At 40.1% G+C, this 18,684-nt stretch overlaps 1 protein-coding gene across 9 annotated transcripts in view; it reads left to right on the top strand.

Moving 5' to 3' along the window:
• DIS3L2 (DIS3 like 3'-5' exoribonuclease 2) overlaps positions 1 to 18,684 on the top strand; it is a 376,911-nt gene that overhangs the window by 54,043 nt on the left and 304,184 nt on the right. For all 9 annotated transcript variants that reach the window (XR_004350756.1, XR_004350757.1, XR_004350758.1 and 6 more), the window contains exons 2-5: positions 253 to 401; positions 919 to 1,076; positions 8,653 to 8,706; positions 17,010 to 17,111. Coding sequence is in view for 5 of the 9 variants with exons in the window: in XM_032637768.1 (XP_032493659.1) it covers positions 350 to 401; positions 919 to 1,076; positions 8,653 to 8,706; positions 17,010 to 17,111 (366 nt within the window). In the remaining 4 variants the exon portion in view is untranslated. The remainder of the gene's footprint in view (positions 1 to 252; positions 402 to 918; positions 1,077 to 8,652; positions 8,707 to 17,009; positions 17,112 to 18,684) is intronic.

The raw sequence follows: 18,684 nt of genomic DNA, 5'->3' as shown, positions 1-18,684 counted from the left end.
TCATTGCCCTATTTGTGGAGATTTTTAGTTGAAGGGGCCCCAACAAGCAGGCTGGTGATACCCATGAGGTTGAAGACCTTGAAAAGCAACTCAGGACAGATGGTGTGCTTGACTAACTGCCTAGGAGAAAGTGACGCCAGGACCCAGCAGGGATACCACATTGCCTTTGCCATCCAAGTCCTGAATTTCCCAGAGCACAGAGGAGGCTTCAGGTTAACAGTTCTTCAGTCACCCCTCTCTCTTTGGTTTCAGCTAGTGACAACTGAGCTGATCAAGGCCAGAAGAACTCTGAGCTGGGCAGTGGAGGCCCTCCTGGATCTAGAGAGAAGAGGAGACCGTGGAACCAGTAATGAGCCATCCTGACTACCGGCTGAACCTCCGGCCCCTGGGGACCCCCAGAGGTAGCAAAAGGAAAATGGAATCTGCTCTAGCAACTGGAGACCTGAACTAAAGTGGAATGGAGGTGCAGGGCGGGTCTTAGGACTGAGGGAGACTGTAATTCTCTTGGTGGCCTGTTCAATATTCTCCTGTGTTATTTACTTTAGAATTGTGTGTTTTCTTGCTGTCGTAATTTATTGTTATATTGATTACAGTTGTTTAATCTCCTCTAGAAGAGTGATGATCTTTTAGTAATTCCTATTTTTAAAAGTTTGTGTCTTTAACCAGCAAAGCATACTGAACCCATTATTCGGGTTATGTTCCATGTATATTGTGGTGCTGATTTAAAATTCAGGTCTCAAATCTGTGTACATTTTATTCATGTTTCCTTATCAATTTTTCCTCTTTATGACTATTTGAAATCATTATCAGGGAATTTTATTATGTTTTGGTCTTTCTAAATAAGAAAAAAAAGGTGAAACATCTCCAGTTTTGGAGATAGACGTTTGAGTAGAGTTCATTGATGCCTCATGTTTCTAGGCGCATCCTCTTTGGCTGGCCCACGTGGTGTTGGTGCTTCACCAGGTGACAAAAAGTCAAAGAGCAAGACCATACGGGGGAAGAAAAAAAGCATATTTGAAACCTACCTGTCCAAGGAGGATGTTTCAGAAGGCTTGAAGAGAGGAACACTTATTCAGGTGCTTAAAATATACTAGAAGGTTATTCCTTGAATATGTGGAATCAGAAGTAATCGATTACTCATTGAAACTGTTCATTTTTCTCTGCTGTGTGCTTTGAGAGAAATGATGACATAACAGGCCCAGGGCTTCCCACTTCTCAGACCTGCAGTATAACTAGAGGTGATAAGTGCCACCAGACTGTGACAAAGTGCTCTGAGGTTTGAGAGAAGGGAGCCATTACTTCCAGTTAGGGTTGTCTAGGAGTGCTTTATTGGAAGGGATATATTAGAGCCAGGCCATGGATTGGTACAGTTTGAATAAGTGGAGAGAAAGAGCTTTACAAGGGGACCAGTGCGAACTGCTAAGAGAGAAGTGGGATATAGCGTGTGGCTATAAGAAACATTGATAGGTCAGTTTGCCTGGAGCACATGGATGCTGCCTGACAGAGAATAAGCTTGAAAAGGAAACAGTTAATAGCAGCAGACAATATTTGTTGAGTGCTTTATAGTTTACAAAATATTTTTACAAGCTAATTCAGCAGTTTGGCTCAGCAAACGTTCAGCTATCCACTGTGAACCAGGAACAGTTTATATAGTTAGGAGCACACAGCGTGGTTGCTCCCGAGATGAAGGTGGATGAGACTGACTTTCTGTACTTTGAGCCTGCAGCCCAGTAGTGGAGCAGGCAGTCATGTGAACAGATGATTTGAGGATAAAGGGTAAGTGCTCAGATAAAAGTGTGACCACTTACTGGAGAATGTTGGGGGAAACCAGGAAACTGTAGGAGATGACACGTGCGGTGAATATTGAAAGATGACTCATTTGGGTCTATTAAATGAGTGTTATGTGTGTGGGAAGGGAGTTATGGAAAGGTAGTGACACTAATGAAGACACGAACTATGAAACAATGTGGAGTGAGGCAGCTTAGGTCTCTTTAGGCGTGAAATCTGAGGCAGGTAGTAGGCAATGGGATCGAGAGGGAGGCGAAGCCACATATTCTTTGAATTAGTCTATTTTATAATTCTTAGTTTAGTATAGAAACATTGCCATGTGTTACCTGGCTTGCTTGAAGATGTCGACTGTGTTCCATTTTCTCTCAGTCCGAGTGTCCAGCTTCTATATTTGTGTTCGGGGCTGGAGATCCAGCTAATTAACAGATACTGTCATCTTCTTTTCCTTTTTATCACCTTTTGTATTTACCTGTGGTCACGTGCACATGTGCTTAATATAGAGTCTTGAATGAAAATTTGTTTTAAACAAATTAATTAGTTGCTCGCTCTGATTTCAGAGGTACAGTTGGTTTTTTTTTTTTAAAGCTTCCCTTGATTTCTTTGATAAGGTCTCTCAGGAAAGTTAAAGCTTCAGTTGGACATTTGTTCATTCATTAATCCATTCATTTGCTGTTTATCGTTCAGCACACATACTGAACTCCATTTTATCTGCAGGTTTCTTGGCCCTCATCTTATTCTGTGTATGAGGACCTGTTGTGCTTTTCCCATTCTCATCTCCTGCCGTTCTCTTCCAGGTACACTCTGCTCAATTCACCCTGATCTTCGAAACTTTGCCAGTAAAAAACTCTGCTCTTTGATTCCTCTGTGACTTTGTACATACTGTTCCTGGTGTTAGGAATGCTTTCTCCCACTATCTTCATGTAATTGTGCTTGACCTTACCTAAATGTTACCCCCTTTATGAAGCCTCACTTTAATTCTCCAAGCAGAATTGGCCATTACCACTTTCCTGAAGCCGACATTTTTGTTTACCCTTTATTCTAAACTTATTATCATTTCTTGGAATTTATATTTCCTCACATAGACTGTTCACTTCCTTGTGGGCATGGTCATGTTTTATTCCCACAGATTAGCCCAATGACTGGCATTCGATTGATGCTTAATAAATTTATATCGAATAAATCTTTATTTACTGACTGAATAAAGGATCAAGGTACTGTCTTTGAAGAAGAATGAGAGGATCCTCTGTTGTTATGACTTGGAAGAAAAATTGTTTATAAAATTTACAGAGATAGGCTCAGGAAACTATTCTGCAGTGGTATTATTTTTGCTCCCTCGTATTAATTTTTGCTTTTGAAGCAACTCTTTGCTAATGTTAAAAAAAAAAAGGTGATCAATATAACAACTCTCATTCCCAGGAGTTTGTAAGTGATTCCTCCTGGCCTGTGACATCATGAGACTCTGCAGCCAGAGCCTCCCCCCACAGATGAGAACAGTTGTTCTTTGCAGATGGGAAAAGGAATGGGTTCCAGATATGAGGTCACCGTGTGAAATATACAACACTGTAAATAAGATTTTCATAGGCAGAGAAACAGCGTCCATCTGTGCAGGCCTTAATGGGTAAGGTAAAAGGCTAGTCAAGAAAAGAAATTTGAATGCTGTTGGAGAAAATTAAACTTATTAAATATATATATTAGATGTAAGCATTTGTTAGCTTTTGTATACAAACTTAAGTATATTGTGACATCCTTTTTCTTTCCCCAAAGAAACTTTTATTGAAAGATGAGATGTTTTTATTTTTTAATTTTTATTTACTTATTTTTTTAATAGATCTTTATTGGAGTAGAATTGCTTCACGGTACTGTGTTAGTTTCTGTTGCACGACAAAGCGAATCAGCCATATGCATACACGTGTCCCCATATGCCCTCCGAGCGATCTCCCTGTGCTCTGATGCTGCTTCCCACCAGCCAACTATTTTACATTCGGTAGTGTATATACGTCAATGCTACTCTCACTTTGCCCCAGCTTCCCCATCCCACCCGATGTCCTCAAGTCCATTCTCTATGTCTACCTCTTTATTCCTGCCCTGCAACTAGTTTCATCAGTACCATTTTTTTTTTGATTCCATTATATATGCGTTAGCATATGGTATTTGTTTTTCTCTTTCTGACTTGCTTCACTCTGTATGACAGACTCTAGATCCATCCAACTCACTACAAATAACTCAATTTCGTGTCTTTTTATGGCTGAGTAATATTCCACTGTATGTATGTGCCACATCTTTATCCATTCATCTGTCAATGGACATTTAGGTTGGTTCCGTGTCCTGGCTATTGTAAATAGTGCTGCAATGAACATTGTGGTACATGACTCTTTGAATTACGGTTTTCTCAGGGTATATGCCCAGTAGTGGGATTGCTGGGTCATATGGTAGTTCTATTTTTAGTTTTTTAAGGAACCTCCATATTGTTCTCCATAGTGGCTGTATCAATTTACATTCCCACTAACAGTGCAAGAGGATTCCCTTTTCTCCACACCCTCTCCAGCATTTATTGTTTCTAGATTTTTTGATAATGGCCATTCTGACTGGTGTGAGGTGATACCGCATTGTAGTTTTGATTTGCATTTCTCTAATAATTAGTGGTGTTGAGCATCTTTTCATGTGCCTCTTGGCCATCTGTATGTCTTCCTTGGTGAAATGTCTATTTAAGTCTTCTGCCCATTTTTTGATTGGATTGTTTGTTTTTTTGACATTGAGATGCATGAGCTATTTGTATATTTTGGAGATTAATCCTTTGTCTCTTGTTTCATTTGCAAATATTTTCTCCCATTCTGAGGGTTGTCTTTTTGTCTTGTTTATGGTTTCCTTTGCTATGCAAAAGCTTTTAAGTTTAATTAAGTCCCGTTTGTTTATTTTTGTTTTTATTTCCGTTACTCTAGGAGGTGGGTCAAAAAAGGTCTTGCTGTGGTTTATGTCCAAGAGTGTTTTTCCTATGTTTTCCACCAAGAGTTTTATAGTGTCTGGTCTTACATTTAAGTCTTTAATCCATTTGGGGTTTATTTTTATTATTATTATTATTATTTTTTGTGGTACGCGGGCCTCTCACTGTTGTGGCCTCTCCCGTTGCGGAGCACAGGCTCCGGATGCGCCGGCTCGGCGGCCATGGCTCACAGGCCTAGTAGCTGCTCCGCAGCACGTGGGATCTTCCCGGACTGGGGCATGAACCCGTGTCCCCTGCATTGGCAGGCGGACTCTCAACCACTGCGCCACCAGGGAAGCCCTGGGTGGAATGTTCTATAAATATCAATTAAATCTGTCTGGTCTGTTGTGTCATTTAAAGCTTGTGTTTCCTTATTTATTTTCTGTTTGGATGATCTGTCCGTTAGTGAAGTGGGGTGTTAAAGTCCCCTACTGTTATTGTGTTACTGTCGGTTCCTCCGTTTATGTTTGTTAGCATTTGCCTTATGTGTTGAGGTGCTCATATGTTGGGTGCATAAACATTTATAATTGTTATATCTTCTTCTTGGGTTGATCCTTTGATCATTATGTCGTGTCCCTCTTTATCTCTTGTAACAGTCTTTATTTTAAAAATCTGATACAAGTGTTGATGCTCCAGCTTTCTTTTGATTTTCATTTGCATGGAATATCTTTTTTCCATCCCTTCACTTTCAGTCTGTATGTGTCCCTAGGTCTGAAGTGGGTCTCTTGTAGACAGCATATAGATGGGTCTTGTTTTTATATCCCTTCATCCAGTCTGTGTCTTTTGGTTGGGGCATTTAATCCACTTACATTCAAGGTTGTTATCAGTATGTATGTTCCTATTACCATTTTCTTAATTGTTTTGGGTTTGTTTTTGTGTGTCTTTTTCTTCTCTTGTGTTTCCCACCTAGAGAAGTTTCTTTAGCATTTGTTGTAAAGCAACATTAGTAAATTAGGGGTACGATCAGAAGGTTTGAAGATGCCAGCACCAGGGAGGTATAGCAGGAGCCAGTGACATGAACTTCTAAGTATCTGGGGATTTTGATAGAGAATGGGAGAATTTTTAAAGCTGTAGTGGGGAAGCAGGGGGGAAACATTCTTCTTCTGGTCCCTGAGCTATATGGGATAGGAGAGAGAAAATCGGCCCCCTTTGAGAGCACTTGAAGGGAATTGGTCACATCAGGTTTCAGTGGAGGCAAGGAGGCACCAGAGCATTCAGAAAAGAGATGGAGGATTTGGAGCCACCAGTTTCAGGCTTAGGAAAGGGTTGAGGAGGAAAATGAGAGATGAGGGTTTGGGGCAGATTAGGCAATGGTTATAGAAATATGGAAATGGAAGTTCTGGACTTATGTATGTAGGTGAGTAAAACAAGACATCTGCTAGAAGTCTCTTTCAGTTACAAGGCCATTTCTTGAGTTGCTTTCCTGACAGCTTCTTCAGGCTGTGGGGATGACCGTGGTCTGCTGTGGACTCTGCTAGAGATTTTTCTTTCTTAGTGTGATCTGTACTCTCAGGGGATCTGTTCCTGAGGTCCAGTTCTTAAGAGTATGCTCCAGTCAAATTGCAAACATTTTTCTTGAACAAGGCATGTGTCCCTCCTTGTGTGCTTTTATATATCAGGAAGTGTGTGATGGACAATCAAGTATAGAATCTTTTTGGTCCTTTTAATAGTTGTTGTTTTTTTTTTTTTTTTTTTTTTTGCGGTACGCGGGCCTCTCACTGTTGTGGCCTCTCCCATTGTGGAGCACAGGCTCCAGACGCGCAGGCTCAGCGGCCGTGGCTCACAGGCCCAGCTGCTCCGCGGCATGTGGGATCTTCCCGGACCGGGGCACGAACCCGTGTCCCCTGCATTGGCAGGCGGACTCCCAACCACTGTGCCACCAGGGAAGTCCAGTAGTTGTTCTTTTCAACAGAGTCGAGATATTTTATAATAACTATACATCGAGCATATAACCTTTAAAAATTGCACATCACTGTTATATACCTGTAACTTATATAACATTGTACATCAAACATATCTCAATTAAAAAAAACACAGACAAACAAAATAGAGCAAGATACAGCCCTGAGCAACCTGTTTCTTTCCCCTGAGTCCAGCTGTGGCATCTCTGAGTGCTCTGTAATTAAAGGTACTTTCAAAGCAGAAGGCATTCTCATCTGTATACTTCTTCATGTACTAACCATTCACTGAGCTTGAAGGGATGATAGAAGATTAGCAGTTGAAAAAAAAGGAACTTGGGTCAGAAAATGAATTTTAAAAAATCAGTGAGTTTACTTAATTTATTTGGAGTGTTTATTTCCTCTCACTGGACTGTAAGCTGTGAGGGTAGAGCCTGTCTATTATTACTCTCTCTCCATTGTGGCCCCATCACTTAGCATAGTGCCTGTCATGCTAATTGTCAGGAGATATTTGTTGAGTGAGTGGATGAACATTGAGGATAAATATAATAAGCCTTTTCCTCCCTCTCCCAACAAGAAACAGCTGCCCTAAAAGTGAAATTGCAGTGACATTCATAGAAAAGGGACTGGCCTCTGGGAGCTTTGCCTGCCTTACTTCCCAGGCCCTCTGTCTCTTACCCTAATACAGCATGGTGGTAGAAGAGTATTTGCCCTCTTAATCACTCTTGCCTATATTTCCTTTCTGATTTATTTTCAAATTTTACTCCTCCATCAAGGACCAGGTCAGACACCATCTCTGGAGCCTTGCCTAGTGCCCCTAGCTGAAAGTACGCTGTCCCCTCACTTGTGGCATTCTTCATGTTTTACTTTATAAACAAAGACTGAGCTTGGTTCTCACTCTCCCACATTGTCTGTCTCAGGGTCTGGCACATAATCAGAATTCAGTAAATAATTACTAAATTAAGGACTGAATGAGGATTTATAGTAGTCTGTGTGGGATTTAACAGTAATATAAACTGTTGCATGGCAATTTGTAATTTAAACATGGTGTACCAGTGAAAGAAGGAATTATTTTCTGCTTTATTTTATGCCCTCACCTATTTTGTTAATTGTGTATCTTTGAGTTTTTCAGTATTTTAGGGGAGAGATGTTATTTAAAACACTTTCTCAAGACACCCTTTGAGTCTGACTCTTAGGAAAATAACTGCCTCCATCCATGTGTTCCAGTGGCCTTCAGTTGCAGCTGTAAGTGGGGAGGGTTACAGCTTCCTGCAAGAGCCTAAAATACTGAACTGCTGTTGAAGACGGCCCCACCTGCACCCCTGTGCATAAATAGAGGCAGACCCTGACTTCGTGCTGGACTGACGTGAAGTTGAAGGCAGACTGGGTGGCCTGGCTGTTGGAGCCAGGATTCCCACTTACATTAAGAGCTGGTTCTGGACCATTTTGAATTATTGACTCATTCAGCTCTGCAGAGGGGCCAGAGTGAAAAATATGCATCCAGCCCCTCGAGACTAAGTATTCAACCTGGAAGTCAACCTGTATCACTTTGAAAATTGTCACAGAAGCAAGCAATTGTGGGAAGGTCTTACAGAATAAAAAAAGGCCATTGTGTAGTGAGGCATAATCCCCCGTAACCTTGTTCTTAAAGTAAAGGTTTATATTTGAAGACTAGCATGTAAGGGCCCATAAAATCCCAGTAGTTGCCGCTTTCCCACTCCACGCCAATCTCTGTTGCTTCTCACCTCTGCCCATTCACTGCAAGGTGCCAGTGTGAGCTTTTAGTGTTTGATAGAACTCTGATACAGACATCAGTATAAATCATATTTCATGCATTTAATGAATAGTTCTCATACATCTAACTTGTTTCCTAGATCGAATTGTTTAATTAATTTTAAACTTTTTATTGACTAGTAACATATGTATGGAAAGATTGTAAGTGTGTAACTAGTTAAATTTTCACAGGTTTTATTTTTTATTTTAAAGGGTGTATTGAGAATTAATCCGAAGAAGTTTCATGAAGCCTTCATTCCTTCCCCGGTAAGTTCAATAACTTTATAATAAACCCAATGTCACATTTAATTTTTTAGATGTGCTGTAAAACTGAAATCATATATTCTAACTAAAAAACAGAGTAGTAAAACAAAATTGAGGATGGGCAAGGATTTGTTTCAAATTTAAATAAACAAAATTTGCCTTTGGTTAACAGCCCCTTCTGCCAATCTTAAAAATCACACTTCAAATGAAAGGGATGGCATTTGTTACTAGGCTGCAGGGAGCAGCTGAACCCACACAGATACCCACCAGTTCTTGTAATTGGACACCCTTGGTTTATAGCTTAAAAGGATTTATGGGTTTTTCCACTGATTTAAGTTAATCTCTCCTAAACAAATATGCTATGTACTTTCAATCTACTGCATGAGCTATTCTGCAACTTTGTCCAAAAATAATGTGTATTATTATTATTTTTTCTGGTCAGTTTCTCACTTTTATGCAGGTGATAGGACTTGGTACAAGGCTTTTTACCATTGACTCTTTATAGTCTTTCTTAGGTTCATGACTCATTTTAATAGGCTCTCTCTCATTAAGGGAAGTTCACTCTGACATATAATTAGCAGCAGGTCTCTGGATAATGTTTGATTGTGCAAAGCTGGGAGAGCAGTATTCTTAAATTCTTGGCCTAACTTTTCCAGGATACCATAAATAGGATAGCCATAGAATTAGATTTTTCACAGTGGAAGAGATTATAGGAAGAAACTTCGGCTCATAGATGAGGAAATGGAATACATATATTTCAGTTAACATATTTCATTTTGTGAAATGACAAGTTTAATGAGAATACAAGTTCAGTCATGTACTTCATAGGTATTATTACTGTTGTTGTTTCAATAACCTAAGACCTATTCTGAAGTTCAGTTTTGTCCTTTTTTCCCTTGCCCTTGTCCTGAAGCCAAGGATTCACATTTGTATCTCAAGTTTAGGTCTTACCCACTGGCTTAGATAAAAAATGTCACATGTCACCTTGTTCTCTCTTAGTCATTTTCTGTTCCTGTGACAGAACATGGTATATATTGCTGACCCTGGTGCTTAGATTATAGAATGGAATGTCAGATTTGAGGTAGTAACTTAGCTGCGGGAGCTATTCCATCAAACAGTTTACGTGGGTGTTAGATTTCAGAGTTTGCTCATAAGGTGAAATTCACATTCAATAATCATAAGAATTACCAATGAAAATCTCTTAGGAATATGCCATGTTGGAGAGGGAGTAACCATCTCTCAATAAGTCTAGCATAACCAGCATTTTCTCCACATTAGAAAGGGTGATTGTTTCTTCTTTGGCACACCAGTTGAAGGAGCTCAGTTATACTAGGGGCCCCACTGTGTGAAAAACATGGATTTTCTTTTTTTTTTGTGGTACGCAGGCCTCTCACTGCTGTGGCCTCTCCCGTTGCGGAGCACAGGCTCCGGACGCGCAGGCTCAGTGGCCATGGCTCACGGGCCCAGCCGCTCCACGGCATGTGGGATCTTCCCGGACCAGGGCACGAACCCATGTCCCCTGCATTGGCAGGTGGACTCTCAACCACTGCGCCACCAGGGAAGCCCAAACATGGATTTTTTAAGCATGAGAATCATACCCAGTGCAGTAAGGAGTTCACCCTGAGAGGTACCTGGGAACTGAGCAGATCGCCCTCCCTGCACACTGAGGTTTGCTCTCATTGATGGGAATGATAAGTGGAACTACATACAGTATTTTGAAAATTTTTCTGCTTGCTTTCTCTCTTTCCTGAGTACACAGTATTGAATTTCTCTAAGTTAGATCCCTATTAGGCCGGCTCCTAACGAGTGTATGACCTAGGACAAAATACAGATGGAGGCACACATACCTTATATTAAATATTTAAAAGTTATAAATCAGACTAACAAACTGTTAAGTAAAATACATTCATGACAGATAAAATATATTCCTTGCCAAGTATACCTCCATGTACTTGTACTGGGGTTCAGAGGTAGAATTCTCAGACTCCTCGGAGCTCCATGCTGAAAGGTGGCTGCATGGAGAGGGTCCACCTCTGGCCTGCCCCTCTTCCCTTCCCAGTTCTTGCTCCCTGTCCCCTCTTTGCTGCCCTCCTGCCTCCTTCCCCGCATTCAGCAAGGGCCCTTGCCCTCTAGGTGAGCATCTTATCCCACATGTCCAAGCTCTGCCCATACCCTTTAGAAATACCCACCCATTAGCCACCTGTCGAGTCTAGGGGTGCCACCTGTGATGTGGTCTGCGTTTGGGAAGATAGACCTGGGGAAGGTGCTTATATATGCCCTGGAAGTGGGCTTGGGGCTGATTACAATCCATTTAGCCTTGAGAACTCCTTACCTGTTGAGGAGGGGTGTGGTCGGAGGAGGGCCAGAGCAGAGGTCCTCTGAAGTGTTGGCCTGGTTATGTTCCTGTAAGTTAAGTTCATGTGATTTAAATTTGCAAATGACGTGTTGCCACTGTTTAATCTGGCTTGTTAAAGGAAGTTAAGCAAAAGTTATTGATGTTTCAAAAGCTCAAGTTGTTCTCCCACTTGAAATTGTATTCCTGGCATGTCCTATTTAGAATTTTTTACACAGTTGTGATATTAGGATTGGCTTACTTCTATACCTCTTTTATTCTCTTATCTGGCCACTGATGGAGTAATAAAATTGTCTCAGAGGGAGAAAAAGTGCTAAATGACTCACCTCTACTACAGAAGCTCTATCAAGACCCAGCTGTAAGTGATTGTAGATACTCCAGTTTTGGACACTGGCACAATCCTGCATTCTAGTTTTGTAGATTTTCTGGTCAGTTTCAGGTTTTAGAAGCATTATGGAGAGCAGTTGAAGGGGGAGATAGTAGAGGCAATGAATTACATGTAGGTAGATCCCACCACTGGTCTAGATTTCTGAGTATACGTAGCTCGTGCCCATGTCAACTGTGAACTTGTATGAACTGGAAAAATGCTCACAGGTAGACTAGAAGGTAGGATATCAGATGCAGGGCCTGTTACCTGTCCCTGCTTTAGCAGGGACAGTAAAGATAGGAATTGATAGAAGATGAAGCCTCAGCTCTGACAATCAGAAATGGAAAGTTTCCTTAATTGTAAAATGAAGGGGTGGATTAAATATTGTCTAATGTTCTTCATAACTTTAAAATTCTAAAGTTTTTGGAGAAACAAAAATAGACTAGATTTGATGAAATTATTTAGGTTTATTCTTATTGACTCTAAAAACAGTTGAGAACTTATACAGTGTCACTTTCTGTGTTAAAATATCTACATATATCAACAGGCTAGAAACAATGAATTGATCATCAGGTATAAAAAAGTACTTTGTTTTGGGGGAACATGATTTAGGTTTATTATAATTTCTACTGATAGAAAGTTGATATTCATTTTCCTATGACAAACTCAACATACATGGGATGTTACTTCTGTGTGTACCTGATAGTGTTCTCTTGTTCTCAATAAAAGTAAGAAAGAACCATGTAGCTTTTTCACAAAACCAAGATAAATTGATATTATTGAGGTGTCTTTCTATCCCATTTGGGAATAAGATAAAGAGGAAAAATGGACCAGATGTAAAAACCTGGCTTTTTATTAAAAGCACAGTTTCAATTCTGAATTGTATTGGTGCAAGGAGTTCTGTAGCTTTTTTGTGCATCTCACCATGGGAGGCACTCTTTGTACATCTGTGGAATTTATTTCTGGTCCAAAGGGAGCTATTCCATCGGTGGAGGATATTCTGACCACCATAGTATACTTGGGCTATCCTCCCCACTCCTGTCTCCTATACATTTAGTTAGATTACCCATAGATCCCTTTATATTTCCAACAGGTTGATCATTATCCATTTTTCTTTTTTTTCTATTCTTTCTGATGGATAGAGCAAGTCTTCTGGCATTCAAATGAAGGAATGAATTCCTTGGCCTTAAAAAGTAGTTAAGAGGTTATACTGCTGGAAACTCAGCTGTGCTCCGGACTACAGCCTCCTTACCTATGCTGTGGATTTTCTTCTCCTATAAATACCTATGCTGTTTATTTTCTCTTATTTCATGTACACTGCTTTTTTTGTTTACAGTGTATGATGGATGTATATGAAAAGAAATGTATCTTTGGGAAAACAATTACAGTTTGTTAATTTGGAAAAAAAAAGGAGGGATTAACTCAAACTTTTAATATTGAGCTGTCTTCAAGTTATCTTTTTTTTTTAATTGGAGTATAATTGCTTTACAATGGTGTGCTAGTTTCTACTTTATAACAAAGTGAATCAGTTATACATATACATATGTTCCCATATCTCTTCCCTCTAGCGTCTCCCACCCTCCCTATCCCACCCCTCCAGGCGGTCACAAAGCACCGAGCTGATTTCCCTGTGCTATGAGGCTGCTTCCCACTAGCTATCTACCTTACGTTTGGTAGTGTATATATGTCCATGCCTCTCTCTTGCTTTGTCATAGCTTACCCTTCCCCCTCCCCATATCCTCAAGTCCATTCTCTAGTAGGTCTGTGTCTTTATTCCTGTCTTACCCCTAGGTTCTTCATGACATTTTTTTCCCCTTAAATTCCATATGTATGTGTTAGCATACGGTATTTGTCTTTCTCCTTCTGACTTACTTCACTCTGTATGACAGACTCTAGGTCTATCCACCTCATTACAAATAGCTCAATTTCATTTCTTTTTATGGCTGAGTAATATTCCATTGTATATATGTGCCACATCTTCTTTATCCATTCATCTGATGATGGACACTTAGGTTGTTTCCATCTCTGGGCTATTGTAAATAGAGCTGCAGTGAACATTTTGGTACATGACTCTTTTTGAATTATGGTTTTCTCAGGGTATATGCCCAGTAGTGGGATTGCTGGGTCATATGGTAGTTCTATTTTTAGTTTTTTAAGGAACCTCCATACTGTTCTCCATAGTGGCTGAACCAATTCACATTCCCAGCAGTGCAAGAGTATTCCCTTTTCTCTACACCCTCTCCAGCATTTATTGTTTCTAGATTTTTTGATGATGGCCATTCTGACTGGTGTGAGATGATGTCTCATTGTAGTTTTGATTTGCATTTCCCTAATGATTAATGATGTTGAGCATTGTTTCATGTGTTTGTTGGCAGTCTGTATATCTTCTTTGGAGAAATGTCTATATAGGTCTTCTGCCCATTTTTGGATTGGGTTGTTTGTTTTTTTGTGATTGAGCTGCATGAGCTGCTTATAAATTTTAGAGATGAATCCTTTGTCAGTTGCTTCATTTGCAAATATTTTCTCCCATTCTGAGGGTTGTCTTTTGGTCTTGTTTATGGTTTCCTTTGCTGTGCAAAAGCTTTGAAGTTTCATTAGGTCCCATTTGTTTATTTTTGTTTTTATTTCCATTTCTCTAGGAGGTGGGTCAAAAAGGATCTTGCTGTGATTTATGTCATAGTGTTCTGCCTATGTTTTCCTCTAAGAGTTTGATAGTTTCTGGCCTCAAGTATCTTTAAAATAAGAGATGCTGCAATAGATGCAGGCTTCTGAATGAATCAAGTAAGAGCTGAGTTGTGATTCAGTATCTATAGATTTGTGTATTGTTCGAGGTTCAATTCAGCCCTGCTTCTCTTTGTTTCTTGGGATAGAAACATGACAGTACCAGCATCTTACCCTCTTAACTCTCTAAGCTAAGAGTGGTGTAGCTGCTTCCGAAAGAGGCATCTGATTGCATGTGTTTTGACACGTGATGATGGGTTTGGATGACCTCTAGACAGCTTTATTTTCATTGTAGAGAAGTTGGAGAGATCCCATTACTTTATAAATTGCAGAAGGCAGTTGATGATGTTGTGCCACACTTCAGTTGTTCACTCTTTATTTACTGGTTGCCTCTTCTTATTTCTCTGAGAAGCTTATCACGAACCATCTTTGTGACTGGCACGGTAGCTATTCCTTAGGGACCAGGGTGGGTCAGGTTTGGCAAAGTGTGCAGGCCACAGCTGCTAGCCTGTGGCTAAATTGGAAATTGAACAGAAAGACTGTTCTAAAGATCTCTAATGGTTTGTAATTGGAAACTGTAAAAAAAATACTGAGTATATGAAATCCCATTCTGTGAGTGTGGTGGTGAATTTGCAGTGTTAATTTTATCTTTATTTAAAATACCGTAGTAGTCACCTGCAGTCTGTTGAACGTAGCATCAGCTGTCTCTAGTAGAGAAGTTTGAGTGGCGGCTTTCCAAGCCAGTTTGCTGTTACCTCCTTTGAGAAAAAGTAACATTTTACTTCTCTCTTATCCTCTGAAAAGAAGCACATAATATAAACTCTTGGAAGGATGAAAGGATGAGAGTACATGTTTGCATGTTTGTTTGTTTTTTTGCATATATGCATTTTATTTATTTATTTTTTTACAGCAGGTTCTTATTAGTTATCTATTTTATGCATATTAGTGTATATATGTCAATTCCAATCTCCCCATTCATCCCACCACCACCGCCCCCCTCCCCTTCCCCCCTTTCCCCCCTTGGTGTCCATACGTTTGTTCTCTACAGCTGTGTCTCTATTTCTGCCTTGCAAACCGTTCATCTGTACCATTTTTTCTAGATTCCACATATATGTGTTAATGTATGATATTTGTTTTTCTCTTTCTCACTTACTTCATTCTGTATGACAGTCTCTAGGTCCATTCACATCTTTGCATGTTTGTTGGTGAAACATTTTGAAAATGTTTAGTTTTTTCATGGAAACTTGTTGCTGAAGGCATGCTTTTCTTAGCTACCTTTTCCATTTAATTATTTTTGCAAAGTAATTTGGCTTAATAAGAAGACTCTGGCAACTAATTAAGTTTGGCAGTCGATACCTGGGGAGTTCACTGGGGCTACACTGCTTCAGGTGGATTGTTTTTAAGTATGTGCTTGAGGGGAATTCCCTGGCGTCCCAGTGATTAAGACTCGGGCTTTCACTGCTGTGGACCTGGGTTCAATAGCCAAGACATGAAAACAACCCAGGTGCTAACTTAAGACTCGGGCTTTCACTGCTGTGGACCTGGGTTCAATAGCCAAGACATGAAAACAACCCAGGTGCTAATCAACAGACGATTGGCTTAAGAAGATGTGGTATATATACATTGGAATATTACTCAGCCATACAAAAGAGTGAAATACTGCCATTTGCAGCAACATGGATGGACCCAGAGAATAATGCTCAGTGAAGACAGAGACACACAGAGAAAGAAAAATACTATATGGTATCACTTATATATGGATTCTAAAAAATAATACAAATGAATCTATATATAACAGACTCACAGACATAAAAACAAATTTATGTTTACCAGAGGCTGGAGAGGGACAGTTAAGGAATATGGAATTAACAGATACAAACTACTATACATAAAATAGATAAGCAAACAAGATTTACTGTATAGTACAGGGAATTATATTTAATATCTTGTAATAACCTATAATGGAATATAATCTGGAAAAAAATAACTGAATCACTGTGCTGCACACCTGAAACTAACACAGTATTGTAAATCAACTGTACTTCAGTTAGAAAACAAACAAACAAACCACATTGCTCTCTCTGCCACTTCTTTGGGGGGAGTGGGACTTTGCTGGTTTTCTCCTAGAGAACCCAACTCCTGGAGCTGGTTGTTGCTCCTGCCCTTGGTTGGTTTTCTTTGGGGATTATATCAATGTGGTGTTGTTCTTCTGTTTTCTTGCAAATTGTCTACTTTTTAACCTTTCCCTTACAAAAATTCAGTCATGTACAAAAGGTACCATCATGCTTTATTTTATTTAAAACAAAAAAGGGTAACTTACTCCTTTCTCATTTCAGTTATGAAAGCATGCAGTCCTCGTTTTCTTTCTTTTTTTTTTTTTTTTTGCGGTAGGCGGGCCTCTCACTGCTGCGGCCTCTCCCGCTGCGGAGCACAGGCTCCGGACGCGCAGGCTCAGCGGCCGTGGCTCACGGGCCCACCCGCTCTGTGGCATGTGGGATCCTCCCGGGCCAGGGCACGAACCCATGTGCCCTGCATCAGCAGGCGGCCTCTCAACCACTGTGCCACCAGAGAAGCCCCTCGTTTTCTGCTTTATGCATTTTTGTTTGTTTGGTTTGGCCTGTCTACAGTAGATCTTCTCTTATTTGGTGATTTTTTAGTATTATGTTAACCTGTTCTTCTGTGTTCATCACCATTTCTATTAGTTCCAAAGAGCCTGAGCTTCCTCTAGGTCTGTTTGTGTTTAAATACTAGTGTTCCTGTTAACTCAGTGGACAGATTGTAGAGTCTACAGTTTTTAAACCAAGGAAGTAATTTTTGGTTCCAAGCCTTGGTAAACTGACTACTTTATTTCCTTCTCCAACCTAGGATGGTGATCGAGATATTTTTATTGATGGGGTTGTTGCTCGTAATAGAGCCTTGAATGGGGACCTGGTGGTTGTGAATCTGCTTCCAGAGGAGCAGTGGAAGGTGAGTTAAATTTTCCTTTTATAACTGTAGACTTCTCAGAGCCTTTTGCAGTAGTGCATCAGTGAGACATCATTAACTGAAGCAGTCACAGACTGCTAAGGCCCTTGGTTGCCTCAGAAGCAGACCACAGAATTCTTGGGACATAGAAGCATTGGGTGCGCAGACATTTAATGATTTCGGTTCACCTTGTTCCCTCCCCTATGATCTGTCTTCCCTGTCACATGCTTTGCATTGGTTTCTGGTAATTTTTAGGATAGAAAAAAAGCTTGCAGGGGACATTCAAACCTGATACGTATTAATATCCCACATTTAATGCTGGGAGAACTAGAAAGACAAAGCCATAGGGATGGTGCAGTCTTCACATATTCCTGCTGCCTCTCCTGGAGAACCCAGGCAACACATATCTAGTTCTGTGATGTCCAGTTTGGTAATTGGACTTCTCGTGGCAGATAAAAATAGACTGTGTATTTTTATAAAACAGAAATTTGGTAGCAGACAAAAATGTTTTTAACATGAGAATATTCTGGGTTTTAGTCTCCATCTGTGTCTGTCAACTGAAAAGGAAGATTTGGTTTTGTTTTGACTATTGTTTTAAATAAGGATCAGGCACTAGAATGATTCATAGCAACAGTTTCTTTGAATTGTCATATAAAACTGGTAACTTGTATATCTAAGTCTGAATTTTTCTTCCTAGTATTCTTTTCTTTTCTTGAATTTTATTTTATTTTATTTATACAGCAGTTTCTTATTATCTGTTTTATACATATTAGTGTATATATGTCAATCCCAATCTCCCAATTTATCCCACCACCACCACCTACCCCCACCCCCGCCCTCTTTCCCCCTGTGGTATCCATACGTTTGTTCTCTACATCTGTGTCTCTATTTCTGCCTTGCAAACCGGTTCATCTGTACCATTTTTCTAGGTTCCACATATATGCGTTAATATACGATGTTTTTTTTCCTCTTTCTGACTTACTTCACTCTGTATGACAGACTCTAGGACCATCCACATCTCTACAAAATGACCCAATTTCATTCCTTTTTATGGCTGAGTAATATTCCATTGTATATATGTACCACATCTTCTTTATCCATTTATCTGTCGATGGGCATTTAGGTTGCTTCCATGACCTGGCTGTGGTAAATAGTGCTGCAGTGAACGTTGGGGTGCATGTGTCTTTTTGAATTATGGTTTTCTCTGGGTATATGCCCAGTAGTGGGTTGCCCATTCTAACTGGTGTGAGGTGATACCTCATGGTAGTTTTGATTTGCATTTCTCTAATAATTAGTGATGTCGAGCATCTTTTCATGTGCCTCTTGGCCATCTGTATGTCTTCTTTGGAGAAATGTCTATTTAGATCTTCTGCCCATTTTTTGATTGGGCTGCTTGTTTTTTTAATATTGAGCTGCATGATTCCTAGTATTCTTTTTCTTTTCATTTATTTATTTATTTTTGGCTGCGTTGGGTCTTCATTCCTGTGTGCGGGCTTTCTCTAGTTGCTGTGCGTGAGGTTTATTCTTCGTTGCTGTGCGCGGGCTTCTCATTGCGGTGGCTTCTCTTGTTGCCGAG

This window comes from Phocoena sinus, chromosome 7 (assembly GCF_008692025.1).
Source record: "Phocoena sinus isolate mPhoSin1 chromosome 7, mPhoSin1.pri, whole genome shotgun sequence".
Lineage (NCBI taxonomy): Eukaryota > Metazoa > Chordata > Mammalia > Artiodactyla > Phocoenidae > Phocoena > Phocoena sinus.
The sequence above is the reverse complement of the archived record's forward strand: the minus strand, read 5'-3'. Positions and strand labels throughout refer to the sequence as shown.